Raw genomic sequence first — 18,422 nt, 5'->3', positions numbered from 1 at the left:
ACTTTTTGCATGTAAAACCAATTATTCAGTTGATTCCTGTTATAGCTGGCCTTTTACTGATGTTTACCTGCATTACTGATACAAGCTACCAGTTGGCTATGGACTTGCAGTTTTCACACAGAACATGCCTTTAGTACTTTTACATTATGTTTGTGAAAGAAACATACTGTTTCAGTGCTTAAGTGAAAAATCTTTTAAATAAAGATTTAGATAAAAATAAAGGCAAAACTAAGGGAGAAATGCAATGCCTGGCAGAGGGTTGCTGAAAGGTGCTGCCCATTTGCTTGGCCAGAGGAACAGTTTGAGGTAAGATCAGATTTCACAGTTCTTCCATGGACCAGGTGACACAACTCTGAAAGTACACACAAATTTTTGGCCGTATTCTCATGTTATATATGGTATATTTTCTGCATGTGCAATTAAGTCTGCATAGACTAGGGATACAGTCGTCAAATATATATTTTACAAGAATTCTGTAGCAATATGAGTGATCACATCAAATACAAGGTGACTAACAGCCCATCTCTATCACCAAATTTTTTTTTTTTTCATAAAACTGGGGATTTCTGCAAATAAACTCAAAATCTGTTGTCTTTGTTATTAAATTATATTGCACAGAAATATGTGAGGAAACAAAATAGTCAAAAAGAAAAGTTACCGCCTACTAGAGTAGCATAGCATACCTGCCCAAAGCATAATCTAATGATAAATGTATGCTAACAAGTGCAATTGTAAATTTTAACAAGATACTTTCTCTTATAAAGAGGCTTTTTGTTTCATTTACTATTTCCATATAAGAAGATACATGAAAGAACAATAGATTACTTAAACACTAAAACTACAACAGTATAAACCAGAAGTTTTGAGTAAGTTCATTTAAACTATTAATATAGGAATTAATAGGAAAATTAATGAGTGCATCTAGTATTTCTTATAGAATATGCTTTTTTCCACACAGCTCAAAGCACATTCTGTACCAGAAAGTAACATTTTTGTTTGCATTCTGTTGTTAATTCACTGTCATTGGAGTTAACATTTAGTTGCTAAGAAATAAAAACCAGTAGTAATCAGTATCATGCTGATAGATATGTTTTATGTATAGAAACATTTCCCAGTTTCCCAGTAACCCAGTTTCAAACCTTTGATCAGCACTTTTACAGTAGTTCATAGTGTATTTATATTTTTATGTCATATCAGTATTTTAGGATTTCTCTGCAGGTTTTGTAAGAAAGTGATTTTATTTCTTTACAGATCTTCTGACCATCAGTTAACTTTAAAAAACTGCTTTAACCTCCCAAGGTTTCAGAAAAGACCAGTCCTTATTTCACTACTTGTTAGCAAGAAGGAATATAGTCTAGTTGTCGTAAGAGTTCATTTATAAACTACAAATCTCATCTGACTAGAAAATGGGCTAGTATTGCTTCCAAATATTTGAAGGTTTGTGTTTAACATTTATGGAAACTGTTACTGCATACTGCTGATTTCAAAGCTAGAGATGCAGCCAGATCCATGAGACCCCATGTACTGCCACAATTTGAGTGTGTTTGTCTCTCTCTACTGCACATGCCTAGTTCCTAAATTCTGCCTACTGGCAACTACTTTTAGCCCTCATTTAGCTCTGCGTTTAGATCTGTGCTTTAGATGTGTACTTAGCTTAATAATTGAAAGTTACAAGAGTTAAAAATACTATTCACAGAAATATTTCAGGTTTTTTTTCTTTTGGAAAGATCCTGAAACAAAGGTTCTTTCAATTTCAAATTTTGTTGAAATAAACATTGTCCACAATGTGAAGATATTTTGAATGTTTGTAAGTTGTGCAAGTTAGCATACACATCTATTGGTGTAGACAACCAATTTAAGAACACAAAAAATATTTACTGGATATGATAAACACCAACATAAATTTAAGTTGCTTTTATTACACGACTTTCAAAAACAAAATCTGAAATTTCAAGATTAATTTTCTTTGTGATATGCTCCCATAAAAAGGAACCACCCTCAAGTTCTCTATAAAAACAGCTTGATTAAAAATTTTTTTCAGTTCATTAATGTTTCCCATTTCATAACCAATATCCAAGTTAAAAATATCTCCTTTCTAATCCAAACTTTTCCACCCGTATCATTATTTTATGCAAATAACTGTTAAATGCAGTGAAACGCAAGACCAACCAGAGAGCAAGGCAATGTTACTACTTGGACTTTGATGTTTACAATGCTCATGAAAGATACATGCTTACTGTGGAACTGCTGGCAAACTAATTTATCCACATAGAGTAGCAGAAATGCTACCTTTTTACCAAGCTTGAAGACAAAAAGAAAGAAAAATCACTGCTTTCTGTTATATCGCTGAAGAAGTCTGACAAGGATGGCACAAGCAAATTGAGATGAAACAGAGAGATACTGAAATACAAAGAGCTAAACTCTGGTATTGCCTTGGTTATTATAAAACTAAACCTTGTTCGTAATAGTGTTATAACTCCTTCCTTTCATACAGTATGTAGTTTCTTTGTATGACCTTCTCATATAGTTTTATATTTTAATTGCTTTAATCAAGCACAGTCTAGGGACCAAAGCTTAAGCTTCTTTAAATTATAGCATTTGGTTCAGCCAATATACTGAATACCGACGCTTTTAACATTTTCAGAATCTCACGACAGATTTCCTGAGCAGAACAAAGGTACTAGCAATTTCATAGCTTCTAGATAGTTGCAGATATCAATGTAATTTTAAAATTTAATACTTCTTCTGAACAGTAGGTGTCCTGGAGACCAAAGAAGCTAATAAAACACAACAAAGAGGGAGAGAAGGGAGAAGTTAAAAAACCTGTTTATTCATCCTGTGTCATTACAGGTGAAAATAGAACTAAATGTTGCACTTAGTTGTCAAGAAATTTGTTGTTAATTTAATCTACTGGAAGTAAAGTTCATCAGGCAAGAAAATCTCTGAATTTGAAAATTTATGGCAGACTTCTAATTTCAATTAATGCTCAGTTATAGTGTGAAGACACTTTATAGTTTATTTTAAAGCATACTTAGATCTTAATAAATGCTTAAAAACTTGCAAAGATATCCACTAATTATGATTCTCCCCAGTCCAAGTGCTCTGCCAGATGCACCCCTGTATGGCCAGTCTGATTCCTTGGCCAGTGGAGACCAATTTGGTCTTATTTCCTAAGAACATCAGTGAATTGCCGATAATAAAGTTACAACTTGCACTCATGCTTTGTGCTTCTTTCAGTACCATTTTTGTTGCTGAAGGAATTAACATGTTGTGGGTTTTAATCAATGTACAATTAATTCAGCTGCTTAATCATTACATCAATGTACAATTAATTCAGTAGCTTAATGACTCATTACCCTCCATCAGTCAGAGTTCAGATGCTCATCTCACAATTTTTGTATTTGTTCAGTTTCAAACATGCTAGACATTGACTTTGCTAAGACTATTTTCACATATTTAGGTTAAATACCAGCACATGTATTTCAAATTAAGAACCATTAAGCTGTCCCATAACTTTGCAAGCTATTTAAATGGAAGAGATTCTCTGTCTCAAAGTGATCACAATGTAACATATAGAAACAATAGAAAAGGTAAGAAAGCAAAAGGTGAAAGTTGTTTAAAACAGATCAAAACAATTAACAAGAGTCATATGAAGTCCTCAGCAATTATTACATTTGCAAAAGACTGAAGAAACTCAAGAGGGAAAGAGAAGATCCCACAAACATGGTGATCAAAAGCTAGGAAGCAAGCAATGACAAAGGAAGCCAAAGCAAGAACTGGAAAGTTCCATCACATATCTTTCTTTATACTGCATATAGTAAACAAATAAATATTAAAAAAAAATAATTTTTAAAGGGCATTACAGGAAAATATAGGCTCTCTTTGGTCGATTTTTTTTATTTTTTCAGGGATTCTTTTAGCACTCATAACACCAAGCTCTTCTAGAAGACAAACGCAGACTGTCCTGAATTAGCAGCTTTACATTCCAAGATCATTTAACTCTATATTGTTCATTAAAGTATCCAGAACACAACAGGAAATTTGGTTATATTTCCCTTTTATTTATTGTGCCCTCAGCTTAAAACTCAGTGGAAGAAATAATTTTCAAAAGAGAACTTTTTGTATGTGGGATAATATCTACAATAATCACAGAGATTGCTAGTAGCAACAATACATACTGTAAAAAAATTATATACTTCATTGTTAGCGTTTACTTTCATAAGTACCACATAATAAAATAGTCAATTTGGTATCACAACCAAGCATCCTAATTTTAGTGACTTTTTCAACTCAACACACTCAAAAAGAATACCTGACATCAGGAACTGTGTTTAAGAGCATAGCTACAGTAGGCTGTACAGAATATTTAGATGTCAGTGTGTGAAAAAAGTAGTCATGCTGTAGAGGAACAGGCCTGGGGCATTCATGTCTCTGAATCACTGCCAGGATCAGCAGATCGTCACTGTTAGGAGGATGCCATTCTTTCTGCACAGCCCTCAACTATCATTTGACATCACTGTAAGAAGGGCAAGACAGTACAATTAAAAACAATGGATTAAAAGAAGACAAAATGAAATGCAGTTATTGGACCCAAAGAATGGGGTACCTGTATTTTGTGAAAGAAGTTTGCCATGCATTTTATGATCAACTTTTAATTGCCTCAGATTGTTTTCTCTGGTAGCATACACAGGATTTATTACATATTAAAGACATCACACTACATAGCATAAAGTAACTAAAAAGGCAAAACAGTTATATTATCAGGAATGGGCAGGTTACTTAAAGCCTAACTATCAGAGGCTGAGCTGAAAAAGCTATTGCCACTTTAAGTCGTGGAGTGTCTGAACTGCCCTGCAGGGCTGGAGTGCTATAAGGAGCAGCTGGGACAGGAGGTTTGTGGGGTTTTTTAATTATTGTTAAAATCTTAATGTAGGATTACATAGTTTTCCAGAGCCAAGGCACTGAAGATTTCTTTTAATTAAATGCTACTGAAAGATGGTTGTAATTAGACTGGTTTGCACATTAGATTTAGAGCATATAATAAATTCTTACCTTTAGTTAAGAACACAAACTTATTTACCTGAATAAGGCAAAACTTGGCTTAAATGAGAACCTTAATAATACTAACAATAGATTCTGCTGTTCTATCAATTGCACATGTGTGATTACTATCCACATGAATCAAATTAAGCATCAGCTAGCACAAAACTACATTCAGGATTAATATAAAAAATCCAGACAGGTACAACATACAAAGGTTTTAAAATATTTTTTTGTATAATATGAATTTGGAATTTCTGATAATGCCAACACAGTGCTTATCTGAACTAAGCAGGAAGACAGTGTGGGTCCATCTAAGGAACTATAAATCTAATGATTTGTAAGACGATAATATTATTGGGAATGACAATCAATAGCAAAATCATTGTGAATGCAATTTTATGTTTGTTTAGGAACAATTTACATGCTGATTTTTTTAAGGCAGTAAACTTACTGTGATAATATTGATTTCTTACATATTTTCTTGTACCAATATGAAACTAATTAACACATAAGCTTCTTAACCTATTAGTTACTCTTACTCAAAGTTTACCTATCGTTTACGTACTAAGAAAAATCCTTTCAGTTTTATTAAAGTTCACTTACCTGAAAAGTATAAAACCGGGTCCCATTAGGAGGATGCACTTTAGAAGAGGCAGAGACAGTGTTCATATCCGAGAATATCATTTCTGGTCACACTCACAATACAATCCACAGAGAGCTACAGATGCAGAGTGCTAAGCTCAGAGATAAATCCTTTCATACATTTAGGGAGGCAATCGTACAAAATGCAGTCTGTCCCATCCATTCAGATGTATAGTGACAGCGCTTTGAATTCCCCACTCCTACATCTCTGAGCTAAACTGTAAGGTCATCGCTCCCTTACCTCTCGCTCAGCTAGCCCTTCAAAATATGCACAATGAATAAAAATAAGAAATGCCGAAGAAAAGAGAGCTAGAACCTACAGTACATGGAGCTTGTGCAGAATCTGGCAATGCTTTGGACCTGCCCATCTGTTCTCAGTGATAATCACCTCCCTCCACCACAGCCTTCCAAAGTGATTATGCTAAGCATCCCAGTTAACCAATAACACACAGTTTCATTTCAAGCAAGCACGCACAGTGAAAAACAGAGGACCTCTTCTGACTAACCTGAAGCATGTCTTGTGTTCAGTTTATAGCTGTATTTGATAACAATGATAATTTTATCTTTTCAGTTGCTGACAGCTATGTTAACACATCCCAACTTGCTTTAAATAACACGAAGGTGGTTTTTGTTTTTTTGGTTTTTTTTTTTTGACTGCCTTGCCGAGATCAAAGAAACAGGGTATTGCTCTCCAAATTAATATTTTTTATACTTCTTAATTTTTTGGTTCTATTACAGGCTGCAAATAGTGGGAAATAAATATTTATGAGACTGTTTACAGAGCTACAGTCAGTTTAAGTATAATACTCATTATAAGCCTCTCTTTTCTCATTGTTTTCTAATTCTTTTTTCTCATCTTCAGTCTGAATCTCTCTTTAGGAAAGGTTTACCCAACATTACTAAGTATAAGGTTGAAATTTTATTCTGAGCCTTACTGTGCTCCACAAAGTTATAGATCTACAGCTTAGCTCATTAGCTATATACAGTATCTTTCAAAAAATGTAATTTTTAAGGTTGATAATATTGTGAACACCTGCATTGAACATCCCAAAAGCATTCATTGTATTTTTCTTCACGCACAATTGTTTGAACTACATGAAGACATTAAAGAAAGTAACATTCAAAGAACTTGACAACTTTTAGCAACAAAAAATAAGTGTTCCACTTACAAAAATTGAAAAGTAGGGTTTCAGTAAGGGGTAAAAATGTAAAGAGGTTGGAAAACTAACTTTACATGTTCTGTCAAGCACTTTGCATTTTATTCATAAGGTTTAAGAGAAACAGACAAACCATTTAAGAAATGGTACTTTCAAAATGAAACTTGTCAAAAATCTAAAAGCCTGCTGAGTTGCCAGGCCGCCTCTGTTTTTTATCCTGTTTTATCTTAATGCTTTTAGCAACTGAAGATAATACAGCTTCTAAAGTAACATTACTGTGAAAGGAGTTGGGATAGATGCAGAGATGTCTGTCTGTTTAAATGTGTATGCTAGTGTGGCGCATACCACAATAATCATTTTCTAAAAGAGAAGAAAACTCTTCTTAGATCCTAGTCATGTCTAACAATTTCTTATAATTACCATGATATTGCTTCTATAACATTTACTGAATCAAAGCAAAACTACTGTCTGGAACATTTTCTTGAAACCTAGATTTCCAATTAAGATTATTCTCCCCTCTCTGCATTTTATTCCAGAAGATCTAGATGCTGGTGTTAGCAATGGGCCCCTCAACTGGTCAAAGAAGTGGTACCAGATTGTTGGTAATCTGAGTATAGAACCTTTTATTCCGAGCTGATACTTTCCCCTTTATGATCTACTGACCAAACATGCTATTTCCCTGCAGCTCAACAAATAAAGTTTCTTTTATGGACACTTAAGATTGCCCTGAAAATGACAGAAATTTACCTCTTATTTTTCTCACCAAATGCATAATTAGAAGAATTCATGTGCAAAATCCCACAAACATTTCTCCAATTGACAATTACTTTCATTACTAAATAACTACCTATTAGCTTGATTTTCTCTTGCTTCAACTTTCACAACTTCACAACTTTCACAATCCTTGTTTCTACCAGGGATATAGGAAACTTAGGTCATCTCCCATATTGACATTTTCTAAACCTTAAGCTAGTTCATAGCTAAAAAAATATTTTCAACATCTTTAAGAAATGGTCAATACCAAAGTTAAACATAACTGCTCTAGTGACAGTTTCAATAATGCCTTCCACAATTGTAATACTATTGCTGTATTTTGACTTGCTAGTCCCATATTTGTCCCTGAAAGACTGCACATCTTCTAGCTGCAGCCTTCCACTGGGAACTCTTACTGGGATCACTGTCCACCATGACCTAGCTGCCCATTATTTTGAAAAAAATACTGGTTTTCAAAATACTGCTCCCAATCTGTTGTTTTGGTTTCCCTGCTTAGATGAAGGAATTTGCACCTAAAAAACCCAATAACAACAACAAAACCCCCAACACCCTCCCCTCCCCCACATTTAAATTCCAATCAATACATATCCCTAGCTAATCAGTATAGATCTGGAGAGAAGGCATGGCATTGCAACTGTTGTTCTATCTCTCCACTAACTTCTACCTCATGTGAAATGCTCCCAGTAACAACTATAAATTTTCTTCTAGCTCACTGTGAAACAGGCCAACACCATGTTCTTGCAGGATTCTCATGGAATGAAAACATATTTTTTATGTAACACTCAAACAGCTTGAAAATGTTTGTGTAAAACAATGTTTTTCTGAAAAACATGAAACCAGTCTCCCTTCAGGAACTGGTCTGGGTATAGGAAAATTCAGTAAAGTATGAACTGATGCATGGCAATATGCGTGTTCACAATTACAGAAAGAGAAGTCACATTTCAGAAAACCTAGCAACCCCAAAGCTGGGATTCAGCAATCTCCTCAGAGCAAGGAGCTAAAACCAGGTCTCCCATGTCTAACTGGGTATCAAGCAACACAGCCTGAAAGGGAGCAGAAAGTGGAACAGAATAAAGGAAACTGAACAGATCCAACAGGACAAACAGAGAAACACACCTACAGACCATGACTACAGCTCAGTGGTAGGAGTGCTCACAGAGGATATAATCCCAATTCAGATACTTGCTCCAATGAGTCTTCTGATGAAATGATTTTATTATTCCATGAAGTGAAAGAGTTTTAGTGGAGGAAAAAAAACCTCCTATACGAAAAAAAAGAAATCCTACATGTTTAAAAGTATGAGACATGGCAATGCTTCTGAGATGCTTTTAGTTCCAATTACTTTTGAATGTATGAGTTACCAAGCTCTGAATATATATTATATGTGTTATGCTGACTTTATATTTTAATTAGATACCCCTTCCCCAAACTTTCAATGTGGTATAAATTTAAAAAAAAATAGTGTTCTTTTTTGATGTGTAGCCTAGTATTTTTTATAGTAGATACAGAAATGTAGATATATGTTGATATATGTAGATAGATAGAGATATATGTATGCATTAAAAACCAGTAAGTTACACATCAAAAAATAAGGAATATATATATCAGACCATTATGTGATGTACTTTGAAAATTCAGGGACACTAATACAAGAACTTGTATCTCTGACTGAAGAGACAAGATGCACTTTTTAAAATTACAAACACACTTAGCTTTTTAATTTGCTAGTGCTTGTGTGATATAGTTTCTCTTCAGAATATGTAGTGCAATAGAAAAGCAGATGTTTTGAGTTAAGATTTAAATCACCAGCTCTTATTAAATTAAGTGAGTAATTATCCAGAAACATGTACTTTATATCACATACTGTTCTCATTTCTGTCTCTATCAGGGAAAACCATGTTAAAGAAACATGCCTTCCTCCAGGAGCAGTGAGAGTGTATGATTTTCAGAACATTAGAGATCTTTCACATTAAACCCAGATTTTTACCGGGTTTTTACTTCACAGACCCACAGAAACCCTACTAAGCTTCCAAAATCTACAATACTGTACTTGAATTGATGTTTCTTTAATACCTGCTGTTGTAGACGTCAATATAGAGGGAGTATCATATGATACATTACTCATCTGGATAAAATACCCTGAATTTGCTTTAAACAGAAAACTATTAATGTTTAGAGTTCTGATTTCCAACTATTAATGGCCAAAAACATGTTAAACCTTTACCACGGTTCAGAGAAAAGCTATTCAAACTGCTATCAAATTGCAATTAATATCTACATAAAGGCACACATCACATCTAATTGTTCTCCATATCCAAATTTACAATTCCTTTTAGCTCATTTAATGAAGTTCTACATCAAAAGTATTTCCTTTTTTTCATCAAAAAAACAACACAAAAACATTATCTGACAAATGAATATACTTTAAAGAATGTATAGAACTCATACATATCAAGTTTCAGAAACTAACCTTTCCCAGCTGCTATAGCTCCCAGAAAGCAAAGTGGGAGGGAGAATTAAGGAAAATGAAACCCAGCACAAGGAAGTTTTTGCTCCCTTTCAGCCTTCTGGTACAAACAGAAAATCCTTTTAGAATGGAAGACTCGTAGAAATAGATCAGCTTATCTGTTATTCATCCTGTTTCTGTAATTAAGAGCTGATTATCAACATTTTCCATCAATGTTCTTTGTTGCTTTGTATCTTGAATATACAAATACCAATGCTTGTACAGGAAAGCCTGTCTTACAAGAGCAAGTGCTGGTACCAAGTCAGCATGCAATTATAAGCCCCATTTTAACCTCAAACATAAGGATTTGTGTATCCTATGAAGGCAAGCACACCGCAGAACAAAATATCTTCTGTTAGCTGTATAAACTGTATGTCAGCAATAGTAAAGTATAAACCATGTATTCTGTACAATGGCTTCCCGTTCAAGCACACGAACAATGACTGAAGCTTTCAGAAGAAATGCAAATATGAATGTAATTTCTTTTTGAAGTACTCTTGCTTTGTTGTGTGTACTGGGACATTTTACCAAGTATGCAATTATTTTAAAAAAAGAGTCAACATCGACAATCAACTTCAAACTTTCAAAACCATTTCTCTTTTAAATGGCAAACTTCACAATTCATTTTTCTAACTAACACTCTCTATGCTATAAAAGGTCAATAAAATTAAAATCACTGATTCAGTATGAATACAGGAGCTAATCCAGAATACATTTCCTACAACCTATCATGTATGTAGTCCATAATCGACAATCTTCAAATGAAACCACAATGCAAATAAGTCCAAAAGAAAATTTTGATTTTGCAATTTGTTTGCTTGGGAAGAAGTAAAATTTCCCTTCCTTTTGTACATTCTGGAGAGGTAACTGTTGACCACAGCTAGGACCCCTGTGCAGCAGTGGCCTACAATATTCTGGTCATCACAGGTGTGAAAAATTAATTCTCACACTCTCAAGGCTTACTGATCAAATAGTTCTATATCTGACTCCCTTTCTGTATGGTTCAACAAAGCTGGGATGAATATCCAAAGGACCTTTCTGTTTTTCTTGAAACACTTCAACTCCTCATCACTGGATCTGTGTTTCCTCTATATAAATTGACTATCAGTGAATCAAGATTGTACACAGAAGCTTATTAGGTAACTGAAATTAACTTGATATAAACACTGTTTTTATCTATTTTTAAGTTATATGTTGATGACAGTGACTCACTAAGTGAATCTAAAAAAGAAACTGAATGAAAACATAATGCTTGATTATAAAGAAGTATTCTGGATGTAGAGCATAATGTGAGAGTTAAAGGAGGAGAGGAAGGCAGAGTTGCGAGAATGTGTAATGAAACAAAACAACAAAAAAATGAGGGAAGATTTATCTCTGTTCCACTAAGTTATATCTTACCTGATTTGAAAAGATACAAACTTTTCCTTTCTCCATGACTCTTGGGATTCAACTGCCAAAAGCACAGATATGAATCTATATTTAGTACACAACCTGTGTCCTCTGCCATTCACTTTTGATGCCAGGAATGACTGCATTTCTGTATTCTGGCATAACTACATATTTAATGAAAAAGTCTAGAGGCTTTTTGGAATTAAAGACACTTTTTAATGTAGAATCACAGCAGTGACTGCATTTATGAGTATTTTCAATAAAAATCCAGTAAAATCTAACATTAACTTTTGATGAATCAAGACCAAAAACTCCAAAATAACATGATTCCAGATGGTAGCAAAGAAATAATGAAAACAGGCAGCTTGTTATTTCACCCTGCACGATACCACTTAGGTATCACTTTCATTATTTACATCCTTTAAGTTGTTTATATTGTAACATTATACACAGTGGTATCACTGTACTTTGCAAAATAAGAGTCATTTCTTACCAGTAAATGTAGAATCTAAATCATATAAATTACTGCCAAGGATCACAGTACATTAAGGATGAGAGAAATTATGAAAGAACGTAAGAGATGATAATCATTGCCTATGTATCATCCTCAGCAGAGAGGCTTTTTCTTTTTAAGTGAACATCTTACATTATGTGCCTCATCATGAGGTTAAAAATAGGATGAGGTCCTATGATGGAAAAACAAAAGAAGATACAAATTTGAGATAATGTGTTCAAGCACTACAACTTACCACAGCTCACTATTAACCTTCCTATCCTCCCTTCAAAAAACACTTTTTCTTCTTAATGGCATTATTTTCTTCATTTTCATACTATTCATTTATTTTATACCAATTCTGCAATCTTTCCGTACCCTGAAATGTATCCTGTCCCACAAGTAAAGAAACTATTCAGAGAGTAAACTACTAATGAAAATGAGTAGCAGAATTATATCTAGAAGATAAGGGCTGTCAGGAAAGCTTGTGCCAAGGCAATCGTCTTTGTCTTTTATTTCTATTTCTGCTCCATCTGGGAAATATCTTTTGTCTTAATGAGTGATGCAAGTTGCTAAACTGGTCCTTTGAGTAAGAACTTGAAGAACTTAATCAAAAGCTAAAATTCACAACTGATTAGTTCCATATTTTACATGGGAACTGGGAATACTCATTTCAGTAAGGACTGCAGATATCAGTAAGCCTTTGCAAAAGAAAGTCTGCTTGTTTTCTTTCTCAATTAAAATTTCCATAGTGTTTGTGAACATATTTCTGGATGAAGCTATCAGGAACTGGAGAAACATGAATAATCAGAATAAAACCCATAAAACTGAATAATCATGCCTCCTTTCACACTGTGCAAGAATTGAAATATTACTGATGTTCTAATAAAATTCCCAAAAGTACATTTACTCCAGTAGCTTTTCTGTCCTGAAGCCAACTAGAGCAATGATTCTGAATGGGATTATACCCCTTGGAATCTGCTAAAGGACTGTTAAAGTGAACAGTATTTACAGTCATACTTCCAAAAGCAGTAATTAAATCAGTTGTTTAATTGAAGACATCTTTCATCTAATTTTCAAGGATGCTTAGTCTTTGAATAGCATCACTAAGTCACTTCTGTCCTGCCAATGTTGTTATAAGCCATTTTGAGTATAAGGGCTCACTGTTGTACACATAACAGGTCAGGTACTTGGAGTGACTGAGCAAGTTTGAAAATGTCAGACCTGTTGCTCCAACTCTATTCACAAAATGTAGTCTTCTACAGATGATGCAAAATTCCCATTTATAGCTAAAGAGAAGCAATCAAACCTTTTAAGACTTTTTTCTTTAAGTACATACCACAAATCAGTAATGATATATTAGACTGAAAAGACTTCAAGACTTTGCTGTAGTGTACACCATTGCCATACATACAGCCTTATAAAGATAAGTGGTCATGGTAGAGAGCAGAAAGAGTTTATCTTCTAAAAATGTATCCTATTTCTTCTGCACTTGTCCTTAACCTCTTGATGCCATTTTTCCTTTCAAAAGTGCAGTGGGAGTGTTTGTGTGCTGATACTGTCTAAAATCATCTTTCCAACACAGAAAAGATATGGGATTATAAAATGAAACAGTCAATACTGTCCTGAGGGCAAATGGCTGTTCCAGCTCTTGACTCAGCAGACTTTCATTTCCCCTTATGAGATATTATAACAATATAGAACGATCCAGCAATTGCATATCTATTAAGTAGGAGCAAACATTGCAGTTTTCTGTGAAGAAAGTTATGATATACAAATACAGTTGAAAGATACTTGTCCAGTGCTAGAAAATGTGAATTCAAATAAAACTATATATTTTTGATTTTTTATTTCCTTTGCAATTCAAACTTGGGTAATCACAGAATATGCTGTGCTGATTAATGATGATCTAATGTGGCTTTTCAATTACTCTTTCTGAAAATTCTGAAGGCAAAAGGCAACAATATAAAACCACCATTTTCCTAACCTTTGGGCTGAATGACTTCAAAACATTCTAAATCCCAAAAAAAGGACTTTCTAAGTCTTAATCTTCACAATAGCCACCTTTATTCTTTAGTCACCTTTATTCTTTATTAAGAGGAATACAGAGAAACTGTCTGAGTAGCCAGGGATCAGGTTAGGAAGGACAAAGCCGTGATAGAATTAAACCTGGTCAGGGATGTCAAGGGCAACAAGAAAAGCTTCTGTAGGTATGTCAGTGACAAAAGGAAGACTAGGGAAAATGTGGGTCCTCTCTGGAAGGAAACGGGACACCTGGTTACGTGGGATATGGAGAAGGCTGGGGTACTTGATGACATTTTTTCCTCAGTCTTCATCAGCAAGTGCTCCAGCCACACTGTCCAAGTCGCAGAAGGCAAAGGCAGGGACTGGTAGAATGAAGAACCTCCCACTGTAGGAGATCAGGTGCGAGACCATCTAAGGAACCTGAAGGTGCACAAGTCCATGGGACCTGATGAGATGCATCATGAGAGAACTGGCAAATGAGGTGGCTGTGCCTCTATCCATCATATCTGAGAAGTCATGGTGGTCTGATGAAGTTCTCTTTGACTGCAAAAGGGGAAACATAACTCCCATTTTTAAAAAGGACAAAAAGGAAGACCCAGGGAACTACAGGACAGTCAGTCTCACCTCTGTGCCTGGCAAGATCAGGGAGCAGATACTCCTGGAAACTGCTAGGGCACATGGAAAATAAGGAGGTGGCTGGTGACAACCAACATGGCTTCACTAAGGGCAAATTATGCCTGACAAATCTGGTATCCTTCTACAATGGGGTTACAGCGCTGGTGGATAAGGGTACAGTAAACTGACATCATCTACCTGGACTTCTGAAAAGCATTTGACACTGTCCCACATGGCATCCTTGTCTCTAAATTGGAGAGACATGGATCTGATGGATGGACCACTTGGTGGATAAGGAACTGGCTGGATGGTCGCACTCAGAGATTTGTGGCCAACAGCCCAATGTCCAAGTGGAGAGCAGTGACAAATGGTATTCCTCAGGGGTTGGTACTGGGACCAGTGTTGTTTAACATCTTTGTTTGGTGACACAGACAGTGGGATTGAGTGCACCCTCAGCAAGTTTGCCGACAACACCAAGCCGTGTGGTATGTCTGACACACTGGAGGGAAGGGATGCCAGCCAGAGGGACCTTGACAGGCTTGAGAGGTGGGCCTGTGCAATCCTCAGGAAGTTCAACACGGCCAAGTGTAAGGTCCTGCACATGGGTCGGGGCAATCCCAAGCACAAATACAGGTTGGGCATTGAGTGGATTGAGAGCAACCCTGCGGAGAAGGATTTGGGAGTAGCAGTGGATGGAAAACTGACTATGAGCCAGCAATATGTGCTCACAGCCCAGAGAGCCAACTGTATCCTGGGCTGCATCAAGAGAAGTGTGACCAGCAGGTCAAGGGAGGTGATTCTCGCCCTCTACTCTGCTCTTGTGAGACCCCACCTGGAGTTCTGTGTCCAGCTCTGGGGCCCCCAACATCAGTAGGACATAGACCTGCTTGAGTGTGTCCAGAGGAGGTCCATGAAGATGATCAGGAGGCTGGAGTGCCTCCCATATGAGGACAAGCTGAGAGAGTTGGGGTTGTTCTGCCTGGAGAAGAGAAGGCTCCGGGGAGACCTTATAGTGGCTTTCCAGTACTTAAAGGGGCCTACAGGAAAGATGGGGAGGGACTCTTTATCGGGGAGTGTAGGGATAGGACAAGGGGTAATGGTTTTAAACTGAAAGAGAGTAGATTTAGATTAGATATAAGGAAGAAATTCTTTACTGTGAGGGTGTTGAGACACTGGAACAGGTTGCCCAGAAAAGTTGTGGATGCCCCCTCCCTGGAGTGTCCAAAGCCAGGTTGGACAGGGCTTTGAGCAACCTGGTCTAGTGGAAGGTGTCATCTGCCCATGGCAGGGGGGTTGGAACTAGATGATCTTTAAGGAGTCTTCCAACCTAAACCATTCTATGATTAAACACGTTTTGCAAAAAAAAAGTAGGAAAAGATATTAAGTAAGTAAAATACTGTTTATAGGACATAGGAAAAGCAAAAGTAGTTTTTATTTCCTTTCTGCATTCAGTCTGGATGACATAAAAATGGCAAAAAAGAATTTCCTTTCAATATTCGTCATGCAAGTGACTAAGTATCATTATTCACGATTTATCTTTCTATGCATGTACGAAGTGCCATAAACTTATAAGCAGTGTAATATATATGTTCTTAACATTCTTATGGCTTAATCTATGCCTCTAGATAGAAAATCAAGATGAAGACGGATCAGCAATTAACAAACGTGTGTGCCTATATTAACTGTTATTAAAGAACTGTTGTTATTAAAGATCACGGTCTAAAAACATACACTTGGAGTGGTCAGTCACGAAAAACAGCTACTTGACAAGAGCATAAAAATGTAGCCAAACCTAAACTAAACACTGTGGTACTCGCACAGTACTGCTCTCATTTTTAAACAAAATCTTGTCCCTTCTGCATAGCTGCAGATGACTACTGCCTGGTGTTCTGCACTCATAGCTCATTTTGAAAATGCTGAAAGCTTAGTGGTAAGGCTATAAAGATGCTAGATCAAACAAGCATTATTTATGGCCAGAGAGCCTCAGCTGGAGTGATACCAGGTGGGAAGCTGAGAATTATGTGGCTGCTATTGAGCAAGGACTATATCCCCACATTGAAACCTCCTCACCAATGTACCTAAGGTAGCTTTTCCATTTCTTTCTTTCAAGGAAGCAATGGCAGCAATGAACATCAGCGTCTTCTGGTGGGCTTTATTTGGAGTGTAAGTGCCAGTGTCTCTGTGCATTACCACAGGTTCCCTTTAAAGTCGATAAAGACAGGCACTTTCAAAGGGCACTGCTTCTGACCTATTTTAAATGTCTATTTCAGTTTGAGATGAATCACACCACAGAGGTGGGAGGCAGTAAAGACAGAAATGCCTACGCTGTAGATGTCTGAAGTTACTGTGCACTGAATCCTACCCTGGGAGCCTGAACTGAATGTTAAACAAGTCATCAAAATATGACAAGAAAATATTATAATCAAGGACAAAAAACCCACCACTGATTAAGTGCACCTGAGGGAAATTTATTATTAAAATAACTATTCCTATAACTACGTGAAATAAAAACAAAACCACACAAACCTGAAAATGGCTTTTCGTACTTTCCTAAAACAAATTATGTGAAAAGCAACATCTGCAGCAACAAATTCACAGTCACACCCAGATTCGGTTTGCTGTTATAATCACATGCAAGATTAACATTCCAGACTAAGATACAGAACATTACAGAGCACGGCAAAATTAAGTGCAAAATTACTCACGTTTTATAAAAGGAGATATTGTGACAGAAACAAGTTAAATCACATCTACAAAGTTAAATAACACAGCAACCTCAGACCTAATTCTCAGTACTATATCTGTGCTTATTTCATGTTCACTGCAGCATGAACACATATCTCATGTATATTAAATGGATACAATATACATTTATTATAATTCAAAGATCAAAATTTTGTTTAGAATTTCATGTAGTATTAAGAAGCTTTAAATTTTGATAAGTGTCAAGCAGTGGCAATGTTAACATGTTCATAAGATGGCATACGAAATCCTTAAAAAGAAAGAAATTTCATTAAACAGCAGAACCGTTTTCTACATTTGCACTCTCTGTTTAACTGAAAAAACTCAAATGACCATAGACGTGGTTTGACAGACAAGCAAGATAGAACAGTTGGGAAAATAAATCACAGATGAGTCAACAATTTAAATAAAACTTGTGATTTTATTTTTTAAAAATTTCAAATGACTCATTCATGATTATCTCCCCATCATTTTCCATTGCATACACTCCGCCTCATAATATCTGAACAGATGAACTTGGTTTCTGTTCAAGCTAAACAAGATACTTTATTGCTTCATATGTCTTTGAACCATTCACATATTAAATTAACCAGTGAACTTTTCATTTGCTTTACAAGAACCTTGAGAAATTCTCCCTGATTTCTGCAATTTCATTAATGCACCTAAAAGGTAAAACGGTAAACTGTTATTAGAGAACAAAATGTCTGTTGTGGAACACTGAAGGCTATATTTAGATTAAAAATGACATGTTAGATCAAGCTCCATGGTTAAAAATCATCCCTTTTCATGAGGGCTAAAAATAAGCTTTTGCTATTATCAATAACTTTCACCAAGCACAAATCTGTGTCATGGATACCCTTTCACAGACTCTTTTTCAGCTCAGTTGTTTCTTGTTTCAGCTTAGACAAAGACCATCCTCCTAAGCAATCCCATCCCAAACACTACTGTATTTCACCGTTACTGCCCATCTTTGGAGTTGCAATCTGAGTTGCTGGAGACATTAACAGGGCAAGAAAGAGGCAGGCAAAACCTGTCA

The 18,422-nt window shown here is 35.8% G+C and overlaps 1 protein-coding gene across 13 annotated transcripts in view; it reads right to left on the bottom strand.

The window, feature by feature from the left end:
* The window catches only part of PPFIA2 (PTPRF interacting protein alpha 2), a 360,230-nt gene that overhangs the window by 240,564 nt on the left and 101,244 nt on the right, over positions 1 to 18,422 (bottom strand). For 3 of the 13 annotated variants that reach the window (XM_074827134.1, XM_074827135.1, XM_074827137.1), the window contains exon 1: positions 5,647 to 6,022. The exons of the other annotated variants lie outside the window; for them this stretch is intronic. In XM_074827134.1, coding sequence (XP_074683235.1) covers positions 5,647 to 5,727 — 81 coding nt within the window. In that variant the 5' untranslated portion in view covers positions 5,728 to 6,022. Of the gene's footprint in view, positions 1 to 5,646; positions 6,023 to 18,422 lie in introns of those variants that run through there. 13 annotated transcript variants of the gene reach the window in all.

The sequence above is a fragment of the Strix aluco genome, chromosome 5 (assembly GCF_031877795.1).
Source record: "Strix aluco isolate bStrAlu1 chromosome 5, bStrAlu1.hap1, whole genome shotgun sequence".
In the NCBI taxonomy this organism is placed as follows: Eukaryota; Metazoa; Chordata; class Aves; order Strigiformes; family Strigidae; genus Strix; species Strix aluco.
Note: the sequence above shows the minus strand (reverse complement) of the source record. Positions and strands in the feature narration are given on the sequence as shown.